This window comes from Antechinus flavipes, chromosome 1 (genome assembly GCF_016432865.1).
Source record: "Antechinus flavipes isolate AdamAnt ecotype Samford, QLD, Australia chromosome 1, AdamAnt_v2, whole genome shotgun sequence".
Classification (NCBI taxonomy): Eukaryota; Metazoa; Chordata; class Mammalia; order Dasyuromorphia; family Dasyuridae; genus Antechinus; species Antechinus flavipes.
Genome location: NC_067398.1, coordinates 523,229,990 through 523,246,521, shown reverse-complemented (window position 1 = coordinate 523,246,521; position 16,532 = coordinate 523,229,990). Strand labels below are relative to the sequence as shown.

Below are 16,532 nucleotides of genomic sequence, written 5' to 3'. Positions count from 1 at the left end.
TATTGATTTCACTAAGATGCATATAAATTTTTTTTAATATAAATATTTTATTTTATTTTATAATAACTTTATATTGACAGAATCCATGCCAGGGTAATTTTTTTTACAACATTATCCCTTGCACTCGCTTCTGTTCCGATTTTTCCCCTCCCTCCCTCTACCCCCTCCCCTAGATGGCAAGCAGTCCTATATATGTTAGATATATTGCAGTATATCCTAGATACAATATATGTTTGCAGAACCGAGCAGTTCTCTTGTTGCACAGGGAGAATTGGATTCAGAGGGTAAAAATAACTCGGAAAGAAAAACAAAAATGCAAATAGTTCACATTCGTTTCCCAGTGTTCTTTCTTTGGGTGTAGCTGCTTCTGTCCATCATTTATCAATTAAAACTGAGTCTTTGTCAAAGAAATCCACTTCCGTCAGAATACATCCTCATACAATATCGTTGTCGAAGTGTAAAGTGATCTCCGGGTTCTGCTCATTGCACTTAGCATCAGTTCATGTGAGTCTCTCCAAGCCTCTCTGTATTCAACCTGCTGGTCATTTCTTACAGAACAATAATATTCCATAACATTCATATATCACAATTTACCCAGCCATTCTCCAATTGATGGGCATCCATTCAATTTCCAGTTTCTAGCCACTACAAACAGGGCTGCCACAAACATTTTGGCACATACAGGTCCCTTTCCCTTCTTTAGTATTTCTTTGGGATATAAGCCCAATAGAAACACTGCTGGTTCAAAGGGTATGCACAATTTGATAACTTTTTGGGCATGATTCCAGATTGCTCTCCAGAATGGTTGGATTCGTTCACAGTTCCACCAACAATGCATCAGTGTCCCAGTTTTCCCGGAGATGCATATAAATGTATACGTGTATATATGTGTATGATTATTCGTGTCTATGTAAATATAAATGTATTATATGTATGTCTCTATATATGTATATGTATGTGTGTGTATGTGTATAAAGCTTAATGTAGCCTTTTTGGGGGGGAGAGAGAGAAGAAGGGGAAAAAAGAATAAAGCAATAACTGCATGGCAAAGAACAAAAGAAAACTATAAGGAAGCAAAGAAAAGATACCTCTGAACACAAGTATGGTATTTATAAATAGGTATTCTTGAAATGGAAATTTATTACTTTATAGTTTAAATCATCTCTTATGTTCTGTGTATGTGGCAAATTTTTTTTCTTTTCTTATTTTATATTTAAGTTTAAAAGAAAGACATAAAGAGATAAAGAAGAAAAAAATGTCTTAGAGGGGCAGCCAAAGTCATACTACAATTGGAATGAAAAAACCAAACACAATTATAATAAGTTTACTATGTGCCAACCACTGTGCTAAGTACTGAAAGTAAGAAAATAAAACAAAATGAAAAAATAAACATACTCTCTCTCCCCCAGGATGTTACATTCTAATGGGGAGATACAGAGGAATATTTAAGTCTGGAAAGTTATAGAATATAGCTTTTGAATGTCAAGGAATAGATTGATGTGCCCAATTTTGGAACAAAAGCAGAGATAATTTGATCATAGACTGTGGTTTCAAGACAATCCCTTTCACCACATCACCACAAGAATGTTGGCTGAATGATATATCAAGATAACATTGGAGATGGTGACACAATCAATTTAGAGGATGACACAGAACTCAGAGAAATAATCACTATATTTGGATTAAAGAATTGGGACCCTGAGGCAGGTAGGTGGTATAGTAGAACACCAGCCCTGAAGTCAGGAGGACCTGAGTTCAAATTTGATCTTTGACACTTACCATTTCCTAGCTGTGTGACCCTGGTCAAGTCACTTAACCCCAATTGCCTCAGGGAAGAAAAAAAAAAGAATTGTTACCCAAAAAGCCTAACTTGATTAAAAACCTTTTCTTGCTTAAAAACCTTTCCTTTCTCCCTAACTTCTCTGGGATAAAATACAAATTCCTTTGCCAGACAATTAAAGCCCTTCTTGATATAGTTTCAATCTATTTTTCTGGTCTTATTTCATATTCCTCTATTTCACACATGACATTCCAGTTCTACAGCAACTGACATTGTATCTCCCTATTTGTATAAAAGCTGCTCTTGATCTGTAGAAGTCCTATTTACCTATGCCTTTCAGATGTTTTTAAATCTTCCTCCAAAACTCAGTACATATGCTTCCTCTTCCCAAAAGTTTTATTCAGTGCACCATTTTATTATAAATAGGAAGAAAGAATCAGTGTTAGGCTTATCTGATTTTTGGATGATGTAAATATAGGAGAGACATAAGAAATATTCTGTAGGATAACACATTTCTTTTAAAAATGATGCCAGCTGGGTAAAATAGGACCCAATTCCTGCAATTGAGTTCAAAAAGTAAATAAATACAGTCAGTATACTAAAAAGAAATTATCATATGAAAAATACTTTTATTTACAGTTAATTTGATTCAAATAAAATAATAAAATATTACTCTAGTCTAATACTTTTTTTTTTTTTTTTACAAAATGAGAGACATAATTACCATAGTATATTATACCTTGATTATACCTGGAATATTGTATTGGATCTGAATGTCATATTATAGAAAGGATTTTGAATAACAAGAACATATTCAGAGAACAAACAAAACATTAAAAAGACTTGAAACCATATCTAAAAGAAAGTTAACTGAAGGAATTGCAGGTTTTTAGAAAATAAGTTAAATGCCATTTCAAAGATGGAAAAATTGAAGAACAAAGCAATTTTGTTTATGATCCTGGGAAGAATTAATCATATGTATTTATTGTCTTTTTTAATATTTTTCTTAAATGTTACTAAATATTTGATAAACATATTTATCTCCAAATAGCCTTACCAGACAATGAAACTACTAAGATATAAAGAGTATGAGAAATACATTAGTGGAGGAGACACTCACTGTAATGAAATTATACATCATTTGAATTAAGAAGAAATACAAGATAATTATATGATATAATACTTGAAGTATTAATGGGTAAGGCCATGACCATGTAAGTTAATATTCCAAGTAGTATAATTATTTCTTTTTTTTCTAGGATCCTTTTGGATAAAATGCTTTAATCCTAGGGGATGGAATTAATGGTGGAAACTGCTAGCAGATTTTTTTTGGGGGGGGCATATTAACATTCTTTAAGCAGTTCTAAAATGACAATCATGTCTGATGTGATGAAGAACTAACATCTGTGTGTTGCTGCTGAACTTAGCAATTTATTTCCCCTGATCACTGAAATACTATATTTAGATTGTTAGTCATTACCAGAAAAGAATCAATAATATCACAGATTTAGAATTGAAAGGGACCTTAAAAGCTATCAAGGCTAAGCCCTTTATTTAAGTCCCAAAATTTTGAAAAGAGAACTGAGGCCAAAAGAGGATGTTTCTTTCCTTAGTTCAGAAGGGAGGAAATGGGAAATGTAGGATAAGAATCTAGAGTTCCAATTAAAAAGAGACTATTATTTCCATTGCAACAGTTTGCTAATTGAACACTCATGGGTTGGCATATTTTTGATTCAAAGATCAGCATTTCCACATCAAATGAAAGCAGGACCAATGTAACCATTCTTTTGATTGATTGTGGGTTCAGATTAATGAGAAACAAACAGCAATGTTCATATGTCATTGTTTCTTTCTTCTGTAGGTTGTCTTACTTTCATTCCTAAATATTCAAATTGCAATCTTATCCTTCTATCCTCCTTTCTTCAAAAGATTTTATTGAGTTTCCCCACTATTGACAGCATTAGTATTTGTTTTACTGAAATTTCTTTACACTGTTTCTTTTTCATCTGTTAGGAAAATTAAGGGAAATTTATTAGCTGAATTTATGTAAATTCTCCAGTTCAGTTTTCATTCAGGATAAATTTGTTTTGAATATCTGTTATGACAATTATATACAGCTACATTTTCAACCCTAATGCATTTTTAATAACTTCCTTCAGCAGCTAGTGATTTGAATTTCAAATTTCTTTCTACCAAGAAGTAAAAATTACAGTTTTTATAGCTATTTCATATTAAAAAAATTGATTTATGCAACAAGATCTCTCCTGTAGTAAACATATCAAATGTTTAAATGAGCCCATTAATACCCATAAGGTTTGTAATATTTATGTTCCTTATATAGCATGACAGAATGTTAGAGTTGATAAAGAAACATTTGCTTTCCATAGTTCATTCCACATAGAACCCTAATTCAGACTGGACATATTTTATTCAGTTTATTTATACCCTTTATTTATTGCCACTGTATTCTGTGTCATTAGGCTCAAGGGCATAGTAGCAATAATTGAAAAGAAATTAAAGTTTAAAAATAAATGTTAAAAATCTAAAAAAAAGAAAAATTAACTTAATTCACATTTTTTTCCCTTTCTGGAAGTAATTTTTTAAAATAAGAAGAAACATACTTGGCCAAAATGACTGTCTTTTTCAAAACATTGTCAATACACATCCATCTACTCTGTGCATTTCCAGACCTTTTACCCTAGGGATGAATTTTATTATCCAGTGAGTGAGCACAAACTTATCTAATGACCTACATTTGACTGGCCTCAGACCATGCTTCATGTTCATCTCCCCAGACATCCAGGAATATCTTGCCACTGAACATCTAGTCAACCTGAGGCTCATGTATTTTACCTGCAAGATTAATAATTAAATCAATACAACCATTGTTTCTGGAATGAGAGTGACAATGGCTTGTCTTATGGCTCCACTCACCATTATATAGATTCTACAGACAAAAATTCATTTTCCTGCCCACCATTGTCTATATGCCTTGTCTGTCTTTATCATAATGTAAGCTCTTTTAAGTAGTTATTATTTTGCTTTTATCTTTGTAAGTAACCTAAGGGCTTATCACAAGGTCTGGTATATAGTAGGTCCCTAATTCTTTAATTTATCAATTTATTAATTTTGGAAGTTTTCTAAGTAGTAGTAATAGTAGTAGTAATGATAACAATAGCTAATATTTATAAAGCAATACTATATTGAGAGGAACTATGCTAAGTACTTTATAATTTTCCTCCTGTGGTCCAGCTAGATGGTGCAGTGTATAGAGTACCAGACCTGAAGTCAAGAGGACCTGAGTTCAAATCTGGCCTCACATACTTAATATTTCCTGTCTGTGTGACCCTGGACAAGTCACTTAACCCCAAATGCCTCAGCAAAAAACAAATAAACAAAAACCAATGCCCATCAACAAATATTATCCCATTTAATCTCTAAAAACAAGTCTGGGAGGGATATACTTAATATTATCCTCACTTTACAATTTCCTAAACCATCTGTAACTGGAACAAAAAGAGGACATTACTTAAGATTCAAAACTAGTAAGCAACTAAGGTCATGTTCTTGACTCCAGATGTCAGACCCCTTTCTTTATACATTGTTCCATGTAGGTAAATACTTTCATTATAAGAAGTATTTTATGTTGGAATGAAGAAATTTACGTTTTGTTATTCAGATTTTACTTCTGAGGAACTTGAGGTTCCAAGAGGTGTAGAGCCTTAATCAAAACTACAAAATTAATAAGTATCAGAGCTGATATAATTTAAATAATCATTCATTATGTTTCTAAGTCCTTAAAATTGATATTCTATTTATGTACTTCTTCTTTAATTTAGTGGCAGGAAATAAATAGTGCTTCTAAATGAACTTATATGCTTCTTTTCATAAGACAATGAAAAAATATAATGACCAATGTGTTTCTCTTTCTCTCTTTTTGCTTTAGTTATCAGGAACTTCAAAACTAAATTCTGTTCTCAGGCACAATGTATTCTTTTTATGTTGAATTAATTTTTTGATTTTGTGTTGAGTTTTGTGAGCTGCCTTAAATCTTTGTTAAAATAGATGGATCAAAAATCCTTTAAAATGGCGCTGAGTCCTAGAGAACACCAAATAAAATAGACTTAATCTAAAACATGAAAGTGAGAACTCTTTCATTTTTGCTATTATAATTCTTTCCTTTAAATACTATCTTTGGAAAATGTTATCGACTCCCATGAGTTCATCTCCTTGAAGTTGACTCCAAAGTCTTCATTTATAGTCTCTCTTTTTCTTAAACTTTTGTCTCAAATAGGAAATTCCAATTTGTATCTAGACATCTCTATCTGTATGTTCTATGGATAGCTTAATTCTCATTATGTCAAAACCAAAATTTGTTATTTTCTTCAATTCTCAAATATCCAATTCTCTTCCTAATTCTACCATTTTTGTCAAAGATTATTTTCCTATTGATAGCCATATTTCTCAGAAGAACACAATCATTTTTTCTCAATCCCTATCGTTGAAACTTTGGAATGATCCATGATTCTTTATTCTCACTCACCCCTCATTTCTAATTAAAGTAGTGGAAGTATTTTACTTCCAGAAAATCTCTTCTCTCTAAGCCTTTCTTTCTACTCACAGAACCACTACCCCAGTTCATTTCTTAGTTCATCCTTTTCCACCAGGATTATTGCAGTAGTCTTCCTACCTTAGTCTTTTCCTCTTAAAATTCATAGCATCAATATTGGGATTCTTAAATCAGATAATTGATGAAATCAGTCCTATGATTAAGAAGTGTCAATCATTTATTATTGTATTTAGAATAAAATACAAGTGATTCTGTTTGGCACTTAAAGCCCTGTACAATCTAAAACTCTACCACTCTTTCTAAAATTATTTGTTCATTGTTCCCTTTACCTACTCTGTATTGCAGTCAAAAAGGCCTACTTGCTTCTCATACAGAGATTAAATTCTAATGCTACATCCTGATTTTTCTTGTTGGTGCCTACTCCTGTGATGAATTTTTATTTATTTTATTCACATTTTAAATGTACTTATAAGGACATATATTCTCCTCCAGTCATTAATAGAATGAAATCTGCTTGCGAGCAGAAATGGCTTCATTTTTGTCTTTATATTCTTAACATCTTGCATTTAGTAAATATTTATTGAATTGAATTGCATGTTATTTTGAAATTTAGAATTTTTTGCCAAATCCTACAAATCAGGAAATTGGAGCTGTATTATAATGCTAGAATAAGGACATAGAAAACATATCAGTTTTCTTGGGAAAGGAATATTTTTTTCCCTAGTTCTCTCAAGTTAATATCTAGCAACATTAAGTAGGAGTGCTATAGAAAGATTTGCCATTATTTTCCAACACAATTATTAGAGAAGTTCTTTACTTAGTGTTGGATGTCCAAGTCTTCTGTCTGTGGGTAAAGCATGTCTTAGAAGGCTTCATGAATAGAATTTTTCTTGGAAACAGGGTTGTAATTTATCCAGAATAGGAAAAAAATATTGATTATTCTTATTTTGTAATAGATCTATGATAACATAGATATAGTCATTCCTACCAGAAACATAGATTGCAGCCTTCATGCATGCCTTCTTAATTGGCTGAGGGTCTTCCTCCCTTCCTCTTTACATTGTTTGAATGCCAGTTGAGCATAAAGACTGTTCACTTCTTCACTTCTACTTTTTTATGGTCTATCTTCTTTTTCAGACATACATCCTTTTTATGATTTCTTCCTACCAACACATTACTTTGATAAATGATAGATTGATCATGCATATCACAAGCTTATGCATTGCTCCTTTATAATGATATACTTCAATTGGGAGGGAGATCAATTTACTACTTTTAGAAAAATTTACCTCAAGAATATATCACACAATTTACCAAACAACTTTTTAAAAGTAAAATCTCATCTTTAATAATAACTTTGAAATACTAATAAATAATTAAGTGCCAAACTTAAAAATATAAGAGAGTATATAATTTTTAAAATCCTGCTAACCTCCTGAAATTTGGAATATAGACTCTGGAAAACCTTAGATATTAATAATGTATCACTGGACCAAGAGGAATCATGGAATTACCAACTCAGAACTAGAAGGCCAGCCTTATATAACTAGTTCCTAGAACATTACCTACTTCACAGTAGATACTAAATGTGCACTGGGTACTTAGGGAAAAAAGAAAAAAAAATCCTGCAATAAAGAAGCTTACATTTTATTAAAGCCACATGGAATGTACACAGTTAAGTAAATACAAAGTATATAAAAAGCCATTTTAAGAAGGATAGGGTGTTAATAATTACTAGTGGGAAAATGCTAATAAATACTTGCAGGGTGGGAGAAACTTCTCAGAGATCATGGAATCATAGAATCTTATTTTATAGGTGAGAAATATAAGCCTAGAGGAGTTAAGTGACTTGTTTAAGCTAGTAAATAACAAGTGCCATGTAAGAGATATCAACTGAACTGATTTGAAAGAACAATAGAAATTATGAGGAAAGATGAGGATAGAATGCTTTTCCAGCATGGAAAGACAATTCAGATAGAACAGAATGTGTATGAAGTGGGATAGCCTCACTGAAAAGCTCTCTAAATGATCCAAGTTTGAGATAACATAAAATCACAGGAACATAGATTAAGAGATGGAATTGACCTTAAAGACAACATTTGGAGAAGCTGAGACACAGAAATGTTAAGTCATTTGGCTCTACTAAGTGTGTGAGATACAGTTCAAACCATTGTCTTCTTGATTCCAGATCTAATCCTTTAGTTTCTATACAACCATTGTCTCACTATCATAATTAATAACAATTCATATTACACACTAAAATAGAAAAAAAAGTTCCAACTCATATCAAGTTTGCTATAACAACTCATGACAGACTCACTTAATAATACATTGTTTTCCATAAGGAAGTATTATGAAATGACCAAATATTAAAAGTACTAGAGTTATAAGGCACCTCAAAGATTATGGAATCATATAATCTCATTTTATAGATGAGAAATTTTAGGCCTAATGGAGTTGTGACTGTTTCAAGCTAATTAATAACAAATGCCCTTGTTCCTCAGTGGTTTTCAATCCAAACAATAAAACAAATGGGAAAAATTCTACTGCCTTTGAGTATAATATCCAGCACATAAAAGTCTGAATGGTGAAAGATCCAGAGAACATGATTTATAAAGATCATTTGAAGAAACTGTATTCCTCATGTTAAAATTTCCATTATATTAATAGCCTTTTAAAAACCAAGTCAAATACCCCTTTAAAGTACTATTTACTGTATATTATTTAAATCATTTTACTATGCAATTTATGGTTAATATTGATGTCATTATTATGGATAAGGATATACAGATATAATGAAAAATCCAAACAAACAAACAAAAAAGATTGAATATATATCCTAGTATATTTTTGTATATATGTATTTATGTGTCTAATTCTATAGCTATCTGTTGTGCACATAGAGTTATCGTTGTTACTTGAACCATGATCATTGAGGTAGGGAGCTATTGATGCAAAAAATCTCTTTTACTCACACTGATGTTATGGGCTCTAAAGTTTATAACCTTTAAAAGTTGCCTGGGGCACTGAGATGTTAAGTAACTAAATGGAGTCACATAACCTTTATGTGTAAGGAATGAGATTTTGAAGCTGGATTTATCTTTATATACCAGAACATGCCACTTTTAAGTATAAAAGAAAAGAAAAAGTTTTAAAAGAGCAAAAGATCCCAGGTTACTATTTTCATAAAATTAACCCCTAATGTTTGCTCTCCACAAGGATTCATGCTCCACTATTTAACATGGAAGGGCTGATATAACATTAGTGTTTTCCTTCCCAATTGATCACAGCAGTGGTAAGTTAAAATTCCTTAGGGTTTCCTAAATCACTTGCAAACTGAATTAGTCTACTACCGGTTATTAATAGTAACTTGCAATCCTAAAACATGAATCTTCATAACCCTATCATGATAAAAGTAATATTTTAGGGATTTTGTGTAATGATTCCAATTTTTAAGGTGCTTTGGGCAATTTTGCTTACAAATCAATAAAGCCTGTGTCATTACTTTCCATTAAGAAACTATGCTGTTAACATTTCCTCCATTGGTTCTAAATCTCTTATTACCCTTTGATAGCATGCAGGAAGAAAACAGAAAAACAAAATAAAACAAAATCCATGTGTATTTTTGCTGGGAGCATTGCTTATTCATAACTTACTTGTATAAATTCAGTATTCATTCACCTCTGATCAATCAGAATTATTGATTATTTACAGAATAACCAAGTGATAAGTTTTGCCTGTTGATTAACAGCCAGAATACTGCTAATGATTTCTAGTCCATCAGTCTCTGACCAAGGATAAAACATTTCTTTAGCTTTGAGTATCATTCCCAAAGGTAAGCTTTGCTTGTGAACAATAATAAATAAAAATAAATAAAGAGGAAGAGAAGAAAGGAACTCAAGAGAATTCAAGAGAGAAACAATAGGAGAAGAAAGAGGGAGACTACCTTATAACAATCATTTAAAGTACCACTAAGCAGCAAACTATCCTTAGGTTATTTCCATTTTTATTAGTAACTTCAATTGTGTCCAACATTTTGTGAACACATGTGTAGTTTTCTTTGCAAAGATAGTGCAGTATTTGCCATCCCCTTCTCCAATTCATTTTACAGTAAATTACACATTTACAGCTTAACAATTTACATGGTTAAGGGACTTGCCCCAGATCATACAACTAGTAAGTGTCTGAAGTGACAACTAATCTCACAATCTACTGACTCCATCCCTAACTCTCCATACACGTTGGCATTTGACTACACAGGCTTTTAATTGGTGAGTAAGAGAGAGCAATGAACGCTAATATCTTGATATATGCCATGAATATTTGAAGTCAAAAGACATCACACTCTTGTGTTAAACAATATGGCTCTCCAATTTGGAATTATGCTCAAAAAGTTATCAAACTGTGCAAACCCTTTGATCTAGCAGTGTCTCTACTGGGCTTATACCCCAAAGAGATACTAAAGAAGGGAAAGGGACCTGTATGTGCCAAAATGTTTGTGGCAGCCCTGTTTGTAGTGGCTAGAAGCTGGAAAATGAATGGATGCCCATCAATTGGAGAATGGTTGAGTAAATTGTGGTATATGAACGTTATGGAATATTATTGTTCTGTAAGGAATGACCAGCAGGATGAATACAGAGAGGACTGGCGAGACTTACATGAACTGATACTAAGTGAAATGAGCAGAACCAGGAGATCATTATATATCTCAACAACGATACTGTATGAGGATGTATTCTGATGGAAGTGGATCTCTTCGATAAAGAGAGCTAATTCAGTTTCAATTGATCAAAGATGGACAGAAGCAGCTACACCCAAAGAAAGAACACTGGGAGATGAATATAAACTGCTTGCATTTTTGTTTTTCTTCCCGGGTTATTTCTACCTTCTGAATTCAATTCTCCCTGTGCAACAAGAAAACTGTTCGGTTCTGCACACATATATTGTATCCAGGATATACTGTAACCTATTCAACATGTAAAGGATTGCTTCTCATCTGGGGGAGAGGGTGGAGGGAGGAAGGGGAAAAATCAGAACAGAAGTGAATGCAAGGGATAATGCTGTAAAAAATTACCCTGGCATGAGTTCTATCAATAAAAAGTTATTATATATATATATATATATATATATATATATATATATATATATAATATATATATATATATATATATATAATAAACAATATGGCTCTCTTGTCAACAGATGACAAAAACAAGAGGGTGATGGTATCCAGACCAGAGAACTATATTCCTGATCAATGACCAGGGAGAGTTTTCTGTAACCAGAGACAGTCTATGATGTTACTGAGAAAATATTCATAAAAATTGATGCTGGAAAAATGATGGCAGTAGGAAGATGGAATCCTCATCATATCAAGAATGTTGCTAAAAATGTTGTAGAACTCAAAAACAGCTTGCAGTTAAAACCAAATGATAAATTCACATTAACCTGAAATGTTAAATGTTAAAAACTCAACACCTTTACAAATTATGTGGTTGGCTGATGAATCATCTCATTTTATGAAGTAGCAATAAAAGTAGATCTTTCATTTTCCACTGGCATTCAGACCAGATGATTAAAATAAAGGGGGAAAATAAGTTTTATATTTTATCAGAATAGGGACATTTTATTCTGGTGATGGCATTTTTGCCTCTGCAGATTTCATCTATCAAAAGAAATTTCTCCACTAGTTGCTGTCAAGGGTTCAGTTATTCTCCATGGCCTCAGAAAACTATGACTTACCTTATGAAAGTTTCTGAAATAAGCTGCCTTTTCATCTGGAAATTTTTCAAGCCTTCTGGGTCCTTTGCTGGATGCTTTCTTAAAAACTAACCAGCAGCGTCTGAAAATCTGCAAGGAAATGAATGAATTCCATTAGGTTTTTTGCTTAAACAGCTTATTAGCATTAGAAACCTGATTTGTATGGTTCAATTAATCCATTGTGAAGAAATTCCAATAAAAGAAAACTACCTTTGATAAAGAATGCATTTTTCTTTAAAGCAGCAAACTTTTGTCATTCTTTGACATGTTCTTCATTAAAAAAAAAACTTTTTAAGAAAGGTTATTTCATTTATAAATTACCTTTTATGAATTCATAAAAGCTTAAATTATTTTTTCAATATGTTGGCTATTGTCAACTTAGCTATATTAAAGTACCTGTACATTTTAATCTATCAAAATATAAATATAACATTTATTCTCAACCATTTTACTGGTAGACAACTCTCAGTGAAATGTTCTATTTTCACTGGGAATAAATGAAATTCATAAGTAAGATTCAGAACTTCCTTATAACAACTTTTGAATTTAGTGTTTATCTTGATTATTTCCTATCTTCTGACATATACTCTTGAACAGCAAATATATAAAAGTACTCTCCTTACTTGAAGATAGGAATCTAGAAGTAAAAAAAAAGCAAGGCATACAGCAAATTTGCCACTTGGACAAAACAAGGATCTGCTAATTATGACATTTTGTATTATATCATAAAGAAGCCAATGCCACTTTGGGGCATTTTGAATTGTAAGAGATTTTTCCTTATGTTTAACTAAAATCTGCCTCTCTGCAAGTAGCAACAATTTTTCCTAATTATATTTGGGGCCAACCAGAACAAGGTTAACCTGTGCTTCCAAATAACAGCCTTGCAAATGCATACTTTTGTAGTTATGGGAAGTCTTGGTGGGAATAATTCCTTTACCTAATTTAATTCCAACCCTTCTCTAATTTATAATAATAAAGATTTAGTTGTCTGAAACAGAGAAGTTAAGTGACTTTCACAGAAGCACTTCAGAAAAACACCTTCATTTTGTTCAACCTATTCTCCCACATCATAGTTTTGAGTGTCTCTGCAGTATTAATCATTGTCCTCTGAACATACTGAAGTTATCAAAAATACAGTGCCAGATCTGAAAAACATATGCTTGTTTGGTCAGAAGCAAGATAAGAGTTCATCAGAGCTATAAATTTCCTCTATTCATATGGCTGACATTCCACTGGATCTTAATTACATCATCTAACTGTTCTCACCTTTCTGCTAAATCTTTTATTTACATAGTTATATTATTAAAAACAAAACAGAAATGGAAGACTTTCTACATTTATCCTTATTACATTATGTCTTATTATATTTGTCCCATCATTCTAATGGGTTTGTTTGTCTGGATAATAATTATGACATTATATACATACCAAATATCCTCTACTGTTTTATAACTCACATGAGAACAACATGTCATTTATGTCTTCTTCCAATGCACTGATAAAAGGAGTTTCCAACAATTCAGGATATCATTACTCACTCTGTTAATCTTAGATAAAATTGTGTTTTTGTAGTCACTCATATAAAATCTTATTAATCAAATTACTGACCACTGCAGATCTTATGGGTTCTATATTTGCCTCATGATACTGGTACTTAATAAGTTCAATTTAGCTATTATTTAATAAGTTCAATTTAGAATCTAGCATATATATATATATATATATATATATATATATATATATATATATATATATATATATATATATATATGAAGGGATTTGATATCTTCTTTTCCAAAGCATCCTGTGTAATGCTATGCTGTTCCGGGGACAATGCTAGAATAATGATGAAAAACTCCAACTCTTCTGACCCTCCCAATGTCACAAAGATGTCTTTCAATTAAAGGAGGAGCTGGAAGAGACTCATACTGAAGCTGAAGTTTGTTGTGTCATTCTCCAAATAGCTTCTGCCTGTTTTCTTTTCTTTTAGCCATCAGACAGAGTTGGGTGATCATTGAATATAAGAGAGTGCTGGAATGGCCTTGTCACTTCCTTTCTTAATTTTCTTAATTAATAGCAGTGGTTCCCTGTAATCTCTAGGACTAAATATGAAATCCTTTATTTCATATTTATATCCCTTTACACTTTTATTCACACTTATTACATGTATTCTTCCTCTCTTTGTATGCTATGATCCAAAAATACTGTTTGTTTGTTTGTTTGTTTTGCGATTTCTTTAAACAGGAAAAATTTTCTCTTCCCTAGTTTTCCTCCATCCCTAGAATATTCTCTCTTCTTACCACTACTTCTTGGATTCCCTAGTTTCTTTCAACACAGCTAAAATCTTATGTTCTGCAAGCAATCTTTTCTGACTTGTCCCACAATGCTAATGCTATCCCTATAAGAATATATCATATTTACCTATGCACACAAAAACAGGTGAATGTATGTATATATGAATGTGTATGCTTGTGATCTTTCATCCTCATAGTTTGAATGTTGTTATCCCCATTCGAATGGGAGCTATCTGAGAATAGGTACAGTGCTTTTATTTTATATTGTGTCCTCAGCACTTGGTTCAATGCTAGGCACCATGTAAGTTTTTTAATAAATGCTTATTGAAAAATTGACCAATTGGGACAATGCTTCAGACTCTAAAAAGGTCATTCTTCCACATTCATTCATTAATTTTTTTCCCCAAATTCTCATTTTTCCAAATTCTTCAAATTCCAAACATGGTAAGTTAGGTCATTTTTATCCCTAGATAATGTCATATCTATTCCCTTTTTTCCATTCACATACTTATTACCTTAGTTTTAAATACTTATGACTTCTTATCTGGACTCTCTTGTAAAGCTAATCTCCTTACTTCCATTCTCTATTCTTTTAAATTTAAGTTCACTATAGGTAGCAAAATAATCTTACTAATCTCTGAGGTTTGACCACAAAGTATTTCAGGTTTCACCATATGATATTCTTGCTTAGAAATCTCTATTAGTTCATTATGGGATCCTCAAACTTTTTAAATAGAGGCCAGTTCACTGTCCCTTAGACTGGTGGAGGGCTGGACTATAGTAAAAACAAAAATTTTGTTTTGTGGGTCTTTAAATAAACAAACTTCATAGCCCTGGGTGAGGGGGATAATCGTCCTCAGCTGCTGTATCTGCCCCACAGGCCATAGTTTGAGGACCCCACAGAAGAAAATATAAACGATTTATCCTGACATTCAAAATTCGTCACTATCTGACACCAATATAAATCTACACACTTATTACAATCTACATAAAAGCTTGACTAGACTTTATCCTAAACTCAACTTCTCCTATCTTTTCTTTAACATGTTCAGCTCAGCTATAGTATTCTTCATCAAATCTTTTTCTGATTTCCCCAGCAGTTCATGTGGATTTTGTTCAAAGAACCTTGTACATGCTTACCTATGTATAATTTTATATCTGCCTACTTATGTACATGAACTATCTTTTTTCTTTGAATATTTTAAAAGTATTTTTTACATTTAGAAATAGATAATATAAAATGATCATAGTATGTTATTAAAGTATATATTAAGGAGTTAAATTTGAAAAGTTTGCAAGCTAATATAGCATTGAATAATTCCTTATACAAAAGTACATTAAGGAAAACCAGATCAATTTTGGTTACATGGAAATAAGGATTCCTTAATAAATACATTATAATATAAAAGAACATCACATCATTTTGTATGCATATTCTTCACCCTATGAATGTAAACTTCAGGGCAGAAAGTGTTTCATTTTTCACATGATAGTTGCATAAATGCACAATATAATTGCTGAATTGATTCTGAATGGAATTGCTTCACAAATACCTAATTTTAATAGACCTGAACATTGTGGGGCATATAAGGCAAATTAAGTAGTCATTTTCTCTATTTTACTTGAGAGAGTCAACTATAAGACATTTTCCCCTTCTTTTTTTTTTTTTCTCCTGAATATCTGGCCAGACACCTACATTTCTCTTCTCTTCTTTCTTTGAAAATTAAAAACAAAACAAACAGACAAAAAAAAAAAAAGAAAGATGGTGCCTGGGGCACAGGTCTCAATATATAATTTCCTCTCCCTGGCATCAGTTCTTCATATATCTATCTGATTTTCTTCTCTACCCCAGATCTCCTCAACCCTCTACTATAAGTCAGAACTTTTACAGATATCATTGCCTTTTAATAACAACAAAACAAGTGAATCTATTGATGCATACAAATCCATATGTATATTGCTATTTAAAGTTAGCTTAATTTTTTTAAAGAAAATTTCATTGTAAAATGATTCTAGGACAAATTGTTCTAAGGATTTCTGCTGAAAGTTCAGGTAGTTATTCATTAAATAGCTTTTTTTCCCCCAAGGAATTCTGCAGAGTGTATGTGTATGTTATGTGTATGTTATC

General features: G+C 32.0%; 1 protein-coding gene across 1 annotated transcript in view; it reads right to left on the bottom strand.

The window, feature by feature from the left end:
* The window catches only part of DOK6 (docking protein 6), a 725,210-nt gene that overhangs the window by 445,139 nt on the left and 263,539 nt on the right, over positions 1–16,532 (bottom strand). Inside the window, exon 2 of the mRNA XM_051970535.1 lies at positions 12,093–12,200. Coding sequence (XP_051826495.1) covers positions 12,093–12,200 — 108 coding nt within the window. The remainder of the gene's footprint in view (positions 1–12,092; positions 12,201–16,532) is intronic.